Source organism: Neophocaena asiaeorientalis, unplaced genomic scaffold (genome assembly GCF_003031525.2).
Source record: "Neophocaena asiaeorientalis asiaeorientalis breed wild unplaced genomic scaffold, Neophocaena_asiaeorientalis_V1.1 scaffold385, whole genome shotgun sequence".
Taxonomy (NCBI): domain Eukaryota; kingdom Metazoa; phylum Chordata; class Mammalia; order Artiodactyla; family Phocoenidae; genus Neophocaena; species Neophocaena asiaeorientalis.
Window position 1 is genome coordinate 467,327 of NW_020175013.1, and position 17,438 is coordinate 484,764.

At 35.4% G+C, this 17,438-nt stretch overlaps 1 protein-coding gene across 1 annotated transcript in view; it reads right to left on the reverse strand.

The window, feature by feature from the left end:
• Positions 1-3,042: 3,042 nt before the first annotated feature.
• CHSY3 (chondroitin sulfate synthase 3) overlaps positions 3,043-17,438 on the reverse strand; it is a 274,370-nt gene continuing 259,974 nt past the window's right edge. Inside the window, exon 3 of the mRNA XM_024761932.1 lies at positions 3,043-5,461. Within this exon, the coding sequence (XP_024617700.1) occupies positions 3,899-5,461 (1,563 nt within the window). The 3' untranslated portion in view covers positions 3,043-3,898. The remainder of the gene's footprint in view (positions 5,462-17,438) is intronic.

The window sequence follows — 17,438 nt, forward strand, 5'->3', positions numbered from 1 at the left end:
GAAAGCATCAGGAGGTAGGGAAGGAAATGTAGATGGCCACAAAATGTAAAGTGTGTTGATGCCCTCATTCCCCCATGCAAATCTCATCATCGTGGCCAAGAAGAAGCCACAAATATTGATACTTTACTGGCTATTTGAGACTCATCTTGATATATCTTACCTGATTAAACATATTTTCTTTTGGGTGAAGAGAGGAAAACAGGGGAGCCACCAAGTCTCTTTCTAGGTACAAGTCTACTTTAGGGTACAACCTCCAGGACAAGGCAGTCCTAGGTGAGGGCTCAACAGGCCTGGCAGCACTACTGCCTCTCATCTGGGCAATCCAAATGTTAGAAAGGGGCCTCATCTTCTCAGCCCTCCTCCTAGAACAAGGAATTGCCCAGGGCTAATCCGAATGTAAAACCAGAGTGGCCCAGCTATGGGGCTGCTGACCAGAGATGGGCTTCAGTTTTCTTATACTAAAAACAGAGGGATGTTATAACTTACCTTTCCAGTGAGCATTTACTCTCTTGGTTAGACTATCAGTCCACATACTGGGCTATCTCATTCCAGTAGTTCCCATCCCACAAAGGGCTCAACTCTTAGATTCAGAAATATCTCAGCTGTGTCATGCTAAGTCTGTTAGGGTAAAGTGACAAACAGTCAAGCAATTATGTGGTGGTGTTCATTGTGGACAGCTTTTGCACTCAGTTGGCTGAGCCCATGTAGAAGGGCTACTGCTGACATCAGGAATTCTGAGCATTTTTTCCTGCTAGCTGAGGTCCAATGACTTGTGAACAATTAGATAGAAAAAACCCTTCCCCAAGGGAGTGCTACTCCAAGGGAGCTGGCAAAGTGGGGGAAGACTGAGATTAAAAGCCTAAAAAGCTCTAACTGAGCCAAAGATCAGCAAACTTATCTCTGTCCAGAACGAGCAAAGAGCAAAGCAAGCTGAATGGCGATCAAACATGGCCATGAGGTCAGCTGGACCTTTGTTCTCCCGTTGTCCCCTATATGCCCCCAACAACTGAGAAGCCATGGGTTAGGGTGGAAAGACAGGTGCTTTCAATTCAGACAGCAATTAGCATAAATCTTAACTCTACAGCAAGCCAACTGTGTGAACTCAGGACAAGTTACTTAATCATTCATGGCCTCAGTTTCCATATCTGTTGAATGAAGAAAAGAGAATCAGTATTCTGAGAGCTATTGAGAGGATTACATTTAAAAGGATAATATAAGTAAAACATACAGTGTTGTGTTGAGTGAACAGAAGATGATCAGTAAGATGATGTTGAAGGTTAATGAAATTGCTGTTGAGGTGGTATTTAAATAGAACATCTGTAGCTGTCCAAATAAGGTGAAGCCAAAAACGTACACATACTGTGCTTCAGGCTGCCTTCACACTGTGTTGACCTTCAACCTTAAGCAATAGGCACTACATGGACAGAAAAACACTCTTAATTTTACTAGTATCATTTCAATAAATTTTCAGTCAAGAAATATTGCAGTACCTGAAAAAAATCATAGAAAAGCTTAATGCAAAATTGTAAAATAGAATTTAAGTGCACTTGTATTAATTTCAGTATAGCGTGCATGTATGTAATTAAGTTCAAATGAGATCTCTGCATTCCCTTGTTTCATCAGCAAAATTTCATCAGTATAACGGAGAATGCCACTTCATCCCTGGGCAAGTGCCTCATGACTTTAACACGTGGGGGGTTTTAAACGAGTCCTTTGCATTTATTCCTCAGGAAACCTCTCTGCTATTTCAGTTATCTAAGTTAAAGAAAAGAACAGACCCTAATTTCTTTTCTACATTAATAAAATCATTTATAATTATTATCTAGTAATAGACTATCTTTACTGAATATTAATATATTTACTGTAAGGAAAATAAAAGAGCTAAGAACATGATGTAGGAAAGTAGCTATAAGAAGTGGTTTGTGAAGGCCAGAGACAACATTGGAGCAGAGATCAACTCTGAAATGTTGGCCCTGTCAAGATTTTTAACATATAAAAGTGCCATAAATTCCTTTCTAATGAACCTTACTTTATTAAGATTACATATTTTAGTCAAGGAAAGTGCCATATTCGTCACAATATTAAGCAACGTTATTTTTTCTGAAGCCCCTAAAATGTCTTCACTAAAAGAGAGTGTTACCATGTAAGAAACCCCATTACTAAGGCAAAGGCTATATGGCCTCTTGGCAATCAGTTCCAAATAATGGTAACAATTTACAATTGCTTTCAAATCAATTTTGATGCAAATTTTAGTGTTCTTGTGTGAAAAAAGAAAATCAAAGTGTAGAACAGTATGTACAAAGTGCTGCATTTTGTGTATAAAGAGTGAAAAAATAAACACGTGTCTTTTCTGCTTATAAAACTTTAGCCAAGCATGCACACAAACATACATACACCTAAAATGGTGGTCATGTGCAGCTGAGGGCAGATCTGAGTGAATAGAGAGTGAGACTGATAGCTGTAGACATTTAAAATTTTTCTTTGATTTTGGAACTATGCAAATATATTACCTATTTACAAAATGAAATTTTAAAAATATGCCTTCCTAAGAGCTTCCTGTACAGATTTTCATTTTTTCTTACATTTCTCGAATGAGATTATATTTTTCTACAAACTGGGCACCATTGATTCAGTTTTGAGAATGATATATGAAATTAAATGACATTTTCCTAGGTGTTTTATAAATTGCAGTATTATTTTTATAAAATTAATTTGATATTTATAATTTCCGCATTTATTTTTGTATCTTTGAGCCGTCTACCAATCCATATTAAAAGCCATTTCTGACCTGTTCTTGGTTCAGTTTGATCACAAAGCTAATGAGATCGAAGAGGAATACTTCCCCCGGATTGTAAATTACTGACTTAAAAACTGCTCATTTTAATCAGTTAATGAAGGCTAGGACTTAAAGCATACTGATACAAATATCATGCCCATAATTCCATATTAACTTTTCCAGCCTGTGTAGCAAGCATGTTTTGGTGAGTATGACCATTAAGAAATACATCAAATATGACTGACTAAAAGGAAACAACACAAATTTTTCAGTGTTTTTGAAAAAGAATATTGTTATACCTGTGTTTTATTATAAATAACCAGGTTCTGTCATATTTTATCTTCTTGCCAGCAAATGAAGGACATTGTTTCATAAAGCTTCTAAAATGTACATGAATATTTAATTAAATCATATTTCCTTGAGAAAATAAAATTCATTCGCATTTATAGCAGACAGTTGTGAGGAGCAGATAACTGTCATAAGACCAGGGTAGCCAGTACCGGTTGCTTGTGGAACAAACTCCTCAATTTTTAAAACTTTTTTTTTAAAAAATAAACATACAATCATAAGTGTTCATTTCCTTTAAAAATTCTAAAGATGAAGAAAATTACTGTCTATATATTTAAGTCCTTGTATAAATTACAAAACTCAAGTTTATGTTACAGAGTCCCTTCCCCATAGGAAGCATAAAGCACTTTTGTGGTACCTTTCACCAGTAAATATTCGTATCACATTGAATTTGACAAACGAAAGAAAAGTCGATATTGCATCTTTAAGCCCCAAGAGAACATTCTTCTAAGCTGTCTCTCATGATGAATGAGCTTCAAAAGTCATCTGATTGCCACGATTTAACTCAATCTCAATCTCAAAGATATATAAAAGTAATATACCTATTGACTTCAGTAGAAATCTGAAATATCAGTGAACCGCAGACTCTTGTTGTTTGAGGTCAACAAACACCCTTTGGAAGACAACCAAGAGTAGTTTAAGACCAGGACAACAAAATAAAATTATAACAATAATAATTATAATAATAAAAATAACAATAATAAAATAAAAATAACAACAACCAACAATGAGGTAAACTCCCCTTTAAAAAGGCAATATGTGTTGCCTGGACTGTCAGGAGAGAGTTCGATTGTACCTGACACCCAAATGTTTTTCCAACCACAGTTCAGCCAGTTGCACGGTTGAGGCAAAAGTACTTGCCTTGGATCCTAAGCACATCTTATACTGCTTAGGGTCCAAGTTAGGGTCACAATGAACTGGATGGAAAATATGCACCACTCCTACTTCTTGACTTCTGAAGGGCCTTAAGCCAGATTGAATAACTTTATTGTAGAGATCTACATCTTCCAGTCCCCAGCCTTGTATTGAGGTATCAAATCCACCTGCACCCAGAAGATCACTTTTATAAATACAGGTAATTCCATATCCATAGTCTCTCCAAAATCCAGTCTTCTTTGAGAAGACAAAGTCATTATCAGTGGGAGGACTTCCCCCATTGGTTACCTTTGGGTCATACTGGCTAAAGATGATGGGATAGTATACCTGTTGTCCCTGAATTGTATTGTCTCTACATCGTTGGAGAAAGTCTCCTCTGAAGATCAAGTCAACATCACAAAATAGCAGCAAAGTATCATTGTCAAACTGGGAAGATCCCATTTCAAGACCAAGACCTCTGGAAAACTCTCCCTTCATGGGGATCAGGGTCATTTCTGCTTTAGGGTACTTGTTTTGATATTCTTGTATCAGCTCAATATGCTTGCTGGAATCTTGGCCAGAATCCCTACTGAAAAGGATGATGACCAGCTTTACATTCTGCTTTGGGATAAGACACGTGTTTTCAAAGTTCTCCATGAATCTCAAGAAAATATCATACCTTCCAATGAGAGGGACAAGAACATGTATTTTCTTTTCATTGGGCCCTCCCATTTCTTTGGCACCTTGAAAAGAAGATAATATCTTTAAAGAATTAGATATAAAGGAGAATGACTGAGTGTCACTGTTAATACTCTCTACCAGACTGTTGACATCTAGCTCTTCAGTTTCTCTGAAGAAAGGCTTGCTGAACAACTGCTGAAGATAGGCATGACGTCTTACTGGCACAGTCAGTTTCCTCCCCTTGTGTCTTTTGTATAAGAGGAGTAAATCCAAGATGTACTCCACCCCATGCAGGGGATCAACCCTGCGGTAGCCATACTGAATTTCCTTGAAGTCGATGAGCCGTCCTCTACTCTTGGCATTCTCATTGATCATCTCCATCACCTGTAGGACGGTGTCATCCAGCGCTGTTCTCAGGATGCTGCTGATGCTCTGTCGGGGAGGCTGGTTCTCAGATGCTGAGTAGAGGAGCTTCCCTGTCAGGAACTCCCATTCTATCACTTCATCTCTCTCCCGAGGCTGGAAGTGATTGAAAGAAGGCATCACTCCCAGCTGCTGGTCCTCTTTGCTCACTTCGCTGTTACTGAGCTTGCTCATCAGAGCGCTCTCCCGGTGGAGCTGGATGGTGCGGTAGCGAAGTTCAGAAATTTTGCGGCTAAGCATGTAATTATGAAGCCTGTATTGGTAGGCAGGCCTTTTGTTTGGATGAAGTGTTATGGCTGCATGGATTTTGCTGTTGTGAAGGTCTTGGATATAACCCTTCCGATTGTGTTCATAATTTTCATGGAACAGCTGCTGCATCTGAAAAGGAGAAGGAAATCAAGATATTAGGATAAGTTTAAAATATCAAAGAAAACAAGAATCGACTACATCCATAACCCCATAATGAATCATTGTGAGGGTGAGACAGGTGGGTAGAGCATGGATTTTCCAAAACAGGGGCTCACTCTGAGGAGTAGACCAATGCCCTGTTTCTTGGAATGGTAATATCAGCCCTAGAGGAGACCTACATTTTACTTAGCATCCTGATACACCATCTTTACAGAGTAAGTTCTTGGTAAGGTAATGTGGAACAGAAACTGTATTGATCTACACTGCCTATTTAAAAGACCATACTCAAAATGGCTGACATCCTTATAAGCCAGAAAATCTCTCTGCTAATCTAGAAAAAGCTCACAACCTCAGGCAGGAACAAAAATGAGATCACACTTCAAACTGCCAGCTGTCTCCTCTGCCAGTCAATAAAGAAACCTCCATCACACCCATTCAAGATAAGTACCAATGGAGGAGGAGAGGCAGTGAAGGAAGAGGAGGGGGAGGAGAGCCAGCAGCGGCAGCAGCATGAGATATCTGCAAATACATTGATTAAAAGGAGGAAAGGAATATTGCAAACTTAAGAATACATATCCAAAACCATAGACAAAACAAAAAAATTAAGGACAATACACTCCTCCCTCCCCTCTCAAGAACTCAAGGAATAGATAAATGAGCTAAGTAAGATAAATAAAACCACTGATACTCACATTATAAGAAGCATAAAAAGAGATTTGTGGAAAACATAGAAAGAAGGGATTTGAGAAAATATAGCAAAATAATAGAAGTTTAAAATATACGTTAAAAGTATGGGCGTATATGTCTATATGCATACACACATGTAAATGTATATATTTGATATATATTTAAAAGTTTGTATCAAAGTTTGGATCTATATACATACAATAAATAAAGTTTTGTTAAAATTTGGGTATATAATACATCTGAATATATAGTAAAGGAATACAAATATATACATAAAATATGTCTGAGGGACATATTTCCCTTAAAATAAAGGAAGGTGTATATCTATGTGCAATTAGGCCAAGCGAAAAAAAAAAAAGCAAAATAAACAAACAAAACCCAATTTGGCTGTAAAGTCAGAAAAGAATGAATCTTGCCACAACATTCTCTATAGCAACATTCAATGATGAAAACAACAGACCACAGCCCAGGAAGACCCCCAACGAAGCAAATTAATGATTCATATTATACTCAGCCAACCTAGAGCTCAAGTTTTATTGTGAAAAATAAACAGCTCCTAACATGTACAAATGTGTGGCATATCTGTGGTGATAAATTCTCTGACACTCCTCCAATCTAGGGGTGGGGGGCTATGTCCCTTTCTTTTGTTACGACTTTAATAAACGACAGTAGAAGTGACACTCTGCCACTTTTCAGACTGGCAGCTGCCACTTGTCTTGTTGAACTCCCACTCTACAGAAGCCACTAAGTAAAAAGTCTGAGTTAGTTAGTTAGATTCCTTGTTGCTGGCCAGAACCTCCAGTAAAATGTGGTAGAGCAGATATGTTCTTGTTTCAGTCTCAACATCAGGAAAGAAGATGTCAACATGGCTCTTTAACACATTAAGGAAGTTCATTTCTATTTCTAGTTTGCTAAGATTTTTACCATGAGTGAATTTTGAAGCTGATCAAATATTTTTTTCTGCATCCACTGAGAAGATTATGGGATGCTTTTTTTTCTTCTGTTAACATGGTGAATTGCATTAATTCATTTTCTAATAGTAAACAACCTCTGTATTCCTTGAATAAACCCAACATGATCTTGATATTCATCCTCTTTATATATCGCCGGAATATATTTGCAAATATTTTGTTTAGGATTTACTGTGAGAATCCAATTCTCCCCAATTTGATACCCCCAAATTGATATATAGATTCAAGGTGATTCCAATACAAACCCCACCATTTTAAAAAAGAATATGTTGCTGCTGATATTAACAAGTTGATTCTAAAATGTACGTAGAAATGAAGTCAAGGATATTCAAGATAATCTTAAAAAAAGATACACTACAGATCAAAAGTTACAGAAATTTAGAAGTATGATATTGGTACAAGGATAAACAAATAGAAGAAAGGACCAAAATAGTCCATAAGGAAACCTACACATGACATATGATTTGTGACTTATGACAAATATGATAGTAGAGAGTGGAGGAAAGGTGGTCTTTTCAGTAATATATATTCATATGGAAAAATGTAAAAGCTGACCCCTACATCCCACAATAAAAAAATCCGTCCCAGATGCACTGGTGATATAAAAATGAAAGGTTAAATTTTTTTTCTAAAAGTTAACACTAGAAAATATCTGCTTGTGTTTTGGTTAGGTGAATTTTCTTAAATAGGACACAAGGTAATTATCATAAAAATAGATTGGTAAACTGGACTACATTAAAATTAAGAACTCTATTTCTCATAAACGCCATTAAGAGATTATAAAAGGTAGACTACAGAGTGGGAGAATATAGTTTTAATAGATCTTACCAAAAAGGACTAATACCCAGAATATATAATAAACTTGTAAAAATTAATACGGAAGGACAAACCCAGTTTAAAAATGGAAGAAGAATCTTGAATGGGCACTTCACAAAAGAGAATGTGTAAAAGCCTGATAAACATACACAAAAACCTTCTCTAGTTCATTCATCATCAGGGTAATGCAATTTAAAGTCACAATGTGATTTTAATCTACGAAAATGGTTAATGACTGATAATGCATTGTGAAAGTAGCAGATCTGGAACTCTCATACACAGCTGGTGAGAATGTAACTTGGTTCAACCACTGTGGAAACTTGTATTGACCAAAATGACCATATACGTTCCCTGTGACTCAGTAATTCTACTCTTAGCTGCATGCCCAATACACATACATACACACATATATCTAAAAATACATACATGTATATATATATACATTTTCATAGCAACATTATTCATAATACCCCCCAAACCAAAAGCAACCCTAATGTACACCGAGAGTAGAATAAATAAACATAATGGAAAACAATACGTCAATTAAAATAAATGAAATACTACTACTCACAACAACATCAACAAATCTCACAAATCACAAACAAGTGAAAGAGACCATATACAAAAGAATACATTTTGTATGATTCTATTCATATGAAATTCAGGTAAAGCTAACGTATGCTGTTAGCTGTGAGAACAGTGAGCAAAAATCAAGAAAGTGGGCAGGGAGCTCTGGAGGGCTGGTAATATTCTATTTGTTGACCTAGGTTGTGGTTACACATATACATTTAATTTGTGAACATTCACTGAACTGTTACTTAAGATATGTTTGTTATACTACAATTAATAAATGACCTTTTAAAATATGCATATACATGCATGTGGAGTTAGGTAGGTTTTTCTCATATGTATATATATAAATGTGTGTAGATATGTGAGGAGAGAGAGAGAATATGAATATCAGAGAAGTTTTCATAGAGAAGATGACCTAAAAGGTTTAAGACCAATACCATGTCAGATTCTTTATCTCCAGTATTTCACCGGGCTCTTATTCTATACTCAGAGAGATTTTCAAATCAACATCATCTAACCTTGAAGAATATAACCCTAGATATTTTGAGACGGATTTTGGACTTGATTCAAGACACAGTAGTTCAGTTACATCCAGTATTTTTTTTCTAAATACACAAGCCAATTTTTATTTGAAACTTTGATGTTAAATTAAATCCATATAAGCGGACTGTTATATCTCCATTTTGGTATTATTTTTTAAAAAGTTTTATTGGTGTATGGTTACGTTACAATGTTGTGTTAGCCTCCACTGCACGACAAAATGAATCAGCCATGTATTATTTTTTTTTACCAGAATTTGCTTCAGTATTTTACTTTATGTAATTTTTCCATGGATTTTTTTTGGTATGCAACAAGATTAAAGAAGATCTAATGGCATATAGAATACTAATTATACCACCTCTAAAAAGTACTGGCTCTCTGAAACCATTCTTTCTTGAGGCCTGCTTTGTACTACTAAGAAAAGGGAACATGCTAAATTAAATAGGAAACATTGCTCAGAGGCAGACTGTTAAATTGTAGATTTACCTAGCTCCTTTAGTGATACTGAAGTGATTAATATTGCACAACTTGATAAAGGTGACATCTGTTATAGAAGAAAAAATATCTTAGTATTAAAATGTTTAACTAACTTGCACCACTCACATCATTACAACTCAAGTTGCCTATATAGTGCTTATTTTTCTAGTGTATTCCTTTGAAGAAATATTACAAGCAGACAAAGTCAGGGAGGGGGGCAATCCTTAAAAATAGCACATTCACACATACTCTAGATAGTGAGGTAATGATTAGAACATCATGAATTTATGTCATATTTTCCATTAAGAAGCATAGAGCATATCCATATTTTCTGTCTGCATGTAGGGAGGACCAAACTATGCAGAATGGACAGGAGAATGAAATTAGCCATATCTGAACTTGAGTACTGGCTCCACCATTTCTGTTTTGAATTTTCTTTTATTTATTTTTTGAAACAGAAGGTTCTTATTAGTTATCTATTTTATACATATTAGTGTATATATGTCAATCCCAATCTCCCAACTCATCAGATCACCATAACCCCACGCCGCCACTTTCCCCCCTTGGTGTCCATACATTTGTTCTGTACATCTGTGTCTCAATTTCTACCCTGCAAACTGGTTCATCTGTACCAGTTTTCTAGGTTCCACATATATGCGTTAATATACGAAATTTGTTTTTCTCTTTCTGACTTACTTCCTTCTGTATGACAGTCTCTAGATCCATCCACATCTCTGCAAATGACCGAACTTCATTCTTTTTACGCCTGAGTAATATTCCATTGTATACATGTACCATATCTTCTTCATCCATTCATCTGTCGATGAGCAATTAGGTTGCTTCCATGACCTGGCTATTGTAAATAGTGCAGCAATGAACATTGGGGTGCATGTGTCATTCTGAATTATGGTTTTCTCTGGGTATATGCCCAGGAGTGGGACTGCTGGGTCATATGGTAGTTCCATTTTTAGATTTTTGAGGAACCTCCATACTGTTCTCCATAGTGGCTGTATCAATTTACATTCCCACCAACAGTGCACGAAGGTTTCCTTTTCTCCACACCCTCTCCAGCATTTGTTGTTTGTAGATTTTCTGATGATGCCCATTCTAACTGGTATGAGGTGATAACTCATAGTTTTGATTTGCATTTCTCTAATGATTAGTGAGGTTAAGCATCCTTTCATGTGTTTGTTGGCAGTCTGTATATCTTCTTTGGAAAAATGTCTATTTAGGTCTCCTGACTATTTTTGGTTGGGTTTGTTTTTTTAATATTGAGCTGCATGAAATGTTTATATATTTTGGAGATTAATCCTTTGTCCACTGATTCGTTTGCAAATATTTTCTCTCATTCTGAGGGTTGTCTTTTTGTCTTGTTTGTAGCTTCCTTTGCTTTGCAAAAGCTTTTAAGTTTCATTAGGTCCCATGTGTTTATTTTTGTTTTTATTTCCATTACTCTAGGAGGTGGGTCAAAAAGGATCTTGCTGTGATTTATGTGATTTATTCTTACCTTTTATAGTGTCTGGTTTTACATTTAGGTCTCTAGTCCATTTTGAGTTTATTTTTGTGTATGGTGTTAGGGAGTGTTCTAATTTCATTCTTTTACATGTAGCTGTCCAGTTTTCCCAGCACCACTTATTGAAGAGGCTGTCTTTTCTCCATTGTATATCTTTGCCTCCTTTGTCATAGATTAGTTGACCATAGCTGCATGGGTTTAATCTCTGGGCTTACTATCCTGTTCCATTGATCTACATTTCTGTTTTTGTGCCAGTACCATATTGCCTTGACTACTGTACCTTTGTAGTATAGTCTGAAGTCAGGGAGCCTGATTCCTCCTGCTCCGTGTTTTCCCCTCAAGACTGCATTGGCTATTCGGGGTCTTCTGTGTCTCCATACAAATTTTAAGTTTTTTTGTTTTAGTTCTGTAAATATGCCACTGGTAATTTGATAGGGATCGTGTTGCATCTGTAGATTGCTTTGGGTAGTGTGGTCATTTTCACAGTATTGATTCTTCCAATCCAAGAACATGGTATATCTCTCCATCTGTTTGTGTCATCTTTGATTTCTTTCATCAGTGTCATAGTTTTCTGAGTACAGGTCTTTTACCTCCTTAGGTAGGTTTATTCCTAGGTATTTTATTCTTTTTGTTGCAATCGTGAATGGGATTGTTTCTTTATTTCTCTTTCTGATCTTTCCTTGTTAGTGTATAGGAATGCAAGAGATTTTTGTGAATTAATTTATCTTTGTTTCTATTTCATTTATTTCTGCTCTGATCTTTATGATTTCTTTCCTTCTACTAACTGTGGGCTTTATTTGTTCTTCTTTCTCTAGTTCCTTTAGCTGTAAGGGTAGATTGTTTACTTGAGATGTTTGTTGTTTCTTGATGTAGGCATGTATTGCTATAAATTTCCCTCTTAGAACTGCTTTTGCTTCATCCCATAGGTTTTGGATTGTCGTGTTTTTGTTGTAAATTGTCTCTAGGTATTTTTTGATATCCTCTTTGATTTCTTCAGTGATCTCTTGGTTATTTAGTAATGTATTATTTAGTCTCCATGTTTTTGTGTTTTTTACGTTGTTTTCCCTGTAATTGGTTTCTAATCTCATAGCATTGTGGTCGGAAAAGATGCTTGATATGATTTCAACTTTCTTAAATTTACTGAGGCTTGATTTGTGACCCAAAATGTGATCTATCCTGGAGAATGTTCCATGTGCACTTGAAAAGAAAGTGTAATCTGCTGTTTTTGGATTGAACGTCCTATAAATATCAATTAAATCTATCTGTTCTATTGTGTCATTTAAAGCTTGTGTTTCCTTATTCATCTTCTGTGTGGATGATCTGTCCATTGGTGTAAGTGAGGTATTAAAGTCCTCCACTATTATTGTGTTACTGTCGATTTCCTCTTTTACAGTTGTTAGCAATTGCCTTATGTATTGAGGTGCTCCTATGTTGGGTGCATATATATTTATAACTGTTATATCTTCTTCTTGGTTTGATCCCTTGATCATTATGTAGTGTCCTTGGCTCCACCATTTCTAAGCCATTTCCTAGCCAATCTGTGTAAATCTCAGTCTCCTAATCTATAAAAGGGAAAATGCCAACCACCTCAATGTATATTAAATTGTTGCTCAATAGGACTATATATATATATATATACACACACACGTATATACATATATATTTATACACATACAGTGCTTAACATCATGTCTGGTATATAGAAAACAGTCAAAAAAAGGGTTTGCCAGCCTCCTCCTGAGATTGCTCTTTTTAGCCAGGAGTTTTCAGAGGATGAGAGCAGCACCCTCTAGGCTTGCTTCATCTTTGCTCACTTCTGGAAATGCTTGGGAACAGTTATAATTTGGCCACATACACTCACTGCTTCAATGTATCTAACATGCCATTAGGCACCTTCTCCTAACAAAAGTCCTCAATATTTTACTACCAGAAAGATAAATTATTGTGGGGGTTTCAGGAAAACAAGGTTCAAGAGTGTTAAGTGATTTAACCAAGGGTCGACTGAGAGTAATGAGGTTATGACTAAAACTAGAATAAGCAGTCAGTTTTGCTACTTATCACACTAAATTTTTAATGTAGCAAAAGTGCTTTAAGAAAAAGTATAAAATACACATTTTAAATTATATTAGCTTGTTTGAAATAATTCAGGGCTTCATTTCCTTTACAGAATTTTCAATTGATTTCATGGTACCTCCAGAGTCTTATACTGAAAGGAAAAATCATTTCACACTAACAAAATCACAATGGCAAGTGACATCAATACGTCCTGACTGACCCCAGTGATTTAAGTGTACCACCCAAAATCTCACCCTCTGAGAAGGAAATTATCTGAGAAGTTATAGAAAAATTATTATAAAAATCAGAGACTGGAAGAATAAATGCCAAGATACAGCTGTATGTTATTATTAATCTACTACATTAAATTTCCATTTCTTTTGGATTTATTAATGATAACATAGCATATGGGAAAACTGGACAGCTACATGTAAAAGAATGAAATTAGAACACTCCCTAACACCATACACAAAAATAAACTCAAAATGGGTTAAAGACCTAAATGTAAGGCCAGGCACTATAAAACTCTTAGAGGAAAACATAGGCAGAACACTCTATGATATAAATCACAGCAAGACCCTTTTTGACCCATGTCCTAGAGAAATGGAAATAAAAACAAAAATAAATGGGACCTAGTGAAACTTAAAAGCTTTTTGCACGGCAAAGGAAACCAAAAACAACATGAAAAGAAAACCCTCAGAATGGAAGAAGATATTTGCAAATGAAGCAACTGACAAAGGATTAATTTCCAAAATACACAAGCAGCTCATGCAGCTCAATGTCAAAAAGACAAACAACCCAATCCCAAAATGGGCAGAAGACCTAAATAGACATTTCTCCAAAGAAGATATACAGATTGCCAACAAACACGTGAAAGGATGCTCAACATCACTAATCAATAGAGAAATGCAAATCAAAACTACAATGAGGTATCACCTCACACCAGTTAGAATGGTCATCATTAAAAAATCTACAAACAATAAATGCTGCAGAGGGTGTGGAGAAAAGGGAACCATTTTGCACTGTTGGTGGGAATGTAAATTGATACAGCCACTATGGAGAACAGTATGGAGATTCCTTAAAAATCTAAAAATAGAACTATCATATGATCCAGCAATCTCACTACTGGACATATACCCTGAGAAAACCATAATTCAAAAAGACTCATGTACCACAATGTTCATTGCAGCTCTATTTACAATAACCAGGACATGGAAGCAACCTAAGTGTCCATTGACAGATGAATAGATAAAGAAGATGTGGCACATATATAAAATGTAATATTACTCAGCCATAAAAAGAAATGAAATTGCATTTTTTGTAGTGAAGTGGATGGACCTACAGACTCTCCTACAGTGTGAAGTTAGTAAGAAAGAGGAAAACAAATACTGTATGCTAACACATATATATGGAATCTAAAAAAAAAAAAAAATAAAGGTTCTGAAGAACCTAGGGGCAGGACAGGAATAAAGACACAGATGTAGAGAATGGACTTAAGGACACGGGGAGGGGGAGGGGTAAGCTGGGACGAAGTGAGAGAGTGGCATGGACATATATACACTACCAAATGTAAAACAGATAGCTAGTAGGAAGCAGCCACATAGCACAGGGAGATCAGCTTGGTGCTTTGTGACCACCTAGAGGGCTGGGATAGGGAGGGTGGGAGGGAGACACAAGAGGGAAGAGATATGGGGATACATGTATATGTATAGCTGATTCACTTTGTTATACAGCAGAAACTAACACACCATTGTAAAACAATTATACTCCAATAAAGGTGTTAAAAAAATAATGATAACATAGCATAGATAATTTCCTGAATGATCATAGCTATGCAAATAAAGGAGTTCATTTCAACAATTAAAATGTTGAAAGAAATACTAAGAAGTTGACAGCAAACAGGGACAAGGTAACTTCTGGAGCATTGCAAAGCTCGTAAAAGTAGCAAAAGGCCAAGCTCTGTCAGTGGCAAAAGACCTCTGTCAGTGGCAAAAGTGTTCAAGGACAGTTGACCTAAGAACTAACCAAGAAAAATATACTGCCTGACAGTGCAGGCCATAAAACTTATTCTATATATACAGCTGTGGGTGCAGAAACTGAGGTGACCGACCTGTGCTGGCAGAACAAGCCCCTCCTGGAAGTATTTTGTTTCAGAGAAGTAGAAGAAAAGTAGAAGAGACAGAGGTACAGAAAGTAAAGAATTAAACAGTTAAACCATGTCTTCATGAAGCAGCTTTAACCTGAGGCAGCAGAGAACCCAATGCCTTTTCTTTGGGGAAGTCAGAAAGCTTAGAATGGTAACAAACATCTCTGCCAAAATATATCTATGGTGAAGGGCTTGTCCAGGGAAGAGAGTTGATACTTTTTCCAGAGATAAGTATGTTTTCTAAAAAAGGGATATAGTACAGCACTAACACAAAGTTTCTGTAAGAAAAAAAGACTAGATGAAAATCAGCCCCACACCCCTGCAGAAAAGAAGCCATGAACAGGAGAACATTAAACGACTGTTCTAAAAAACATAAGAAGCATTTTCCTCTCTCTTGGGAAACACCAAAGTAGAAATATAAGATCTCAGGAATGTGATGGTACAGATGAAATGGGAGTTCACAAAACTAAGAAATAAAGAATACAAAATAAACTATCATAGACGTGAAAACAAAATCATAAGGAAAATAAAGAATAAACAGTGGAAGGCTCAGTTAGGATGGAAGAGATAGAAATTAAGAAAGCTAAAATAAAGAGTTATGATGGTTTAGAGAGAAGCAATTCAGGACTCAGAAAAGTTGTTACTTGTTTTTACTGCTATTATTATTAGTGTTAAGTATTGAATAAATGAGTAAACAAGAATGGCCTTGATTAAGTTTTCCCTAGAAAATAATTCAAATAGGCTCAGTACAGCCATCATTTAACTTCAGATCATCATCTAAAAACTAAAAGACTGAATTGTCTTCATAAGGTCTCTGCTGAAATGAAGGGGAAATAAGAGACCATGTAATTATTGGAAAGCTTTGTGTCCTTTATTAAGAAAATAATTACATTAATTTTTCTTTATGAAGAGAAAGTGTCCTTAATTTATTTATATAAAGAAGCTATTTCAATTTATTGCAATGTCTTTTGTTCCTATTATGTCACTTCATTTTTCCTAAAAAGGATTTTCTATTCAATAACTTAGAAAATTCTCTTTGAGTCTCTTCCTATATATAAGATTAAGAAGGACTTGGGAAAAGAAGGTATTCTTGTTTGAGGAAGTACAAACTCTATAAATTAGAATAATTTATGAAGGTGAACAAGGAAATAATAAATCATTAAAGAGGTGTAAAATATAATGGTGACTACGTACCTAAGGGTTGTGTAATTTGCCTTGCAAATATTTAAACTCATTTTACTCTCTATGATTTAGTTATACAGTTCTACATAACTAAATGGAGAGTTTTGCTGCCCTTAATGCAAACGCCTAATGATCTGTCTTTTATAAGACCAGTAAATATAAACATTCTGAGCAAAATAGTAAACTTTTAAATTAACACTATTATTTCCCCTCAATTATTATCTTCAAATATTAACAGTGAAGTTCTTAAACTATGTCCTACTTCTCTGGTAATAATGACACAACGAAAATAGTACCTAATTCTAAATATTAAGGAGAAGAAAGGTTTGGGAAAACTAAATATTCATATATCATTCTATAATTATAGACAGAACGAGAAAATGTTAAAGGGTACACAGTTTGAGTAAGTTTTCAAATTTGAAAGCAAAGATCTAGTTTAAGTATAAGATATACCCTTCTTCATGTTTGTCACATAAAATTAACAGCATTACATATTTTGCTACTAAGATTTATAAAAATAATAGCACCTTGGAAATAGCCACATGTAATCTACAAACTCTACTTTAAAAATTCATTGTACACAAGTAATAAAATTGCATGAAATTACACGTGTGTATGCACACAAAAATAAACATAAGAAAAATGGGAAATTTAAATAAGATCAGTGGAATATATTAATGTCAATATACTGGTTGGGAAACTTCACTACAGTTTTGCAAGATTTTGCCATTGGGGGAAACTGCTTAACGGATCCATGGGATTTCTTTGCATAATTTTTTAATAGCTGTATGTGAATCAATAATTATCTCAAAATAAAAGGTTTAATTAAAAAATTATATACAAAAGTTGTCTCTTTATTTTTTTTTAAGAAATCATCCCCAAAGCCTACTTAAAAGAAGGTGTTAAAACTTTTAGTCCAAAGGCTACAGATGTGATTTTGCGTTTCTTTAACTGGTAAACTCAGTGTTTTGAATGAATTTGAAAAAT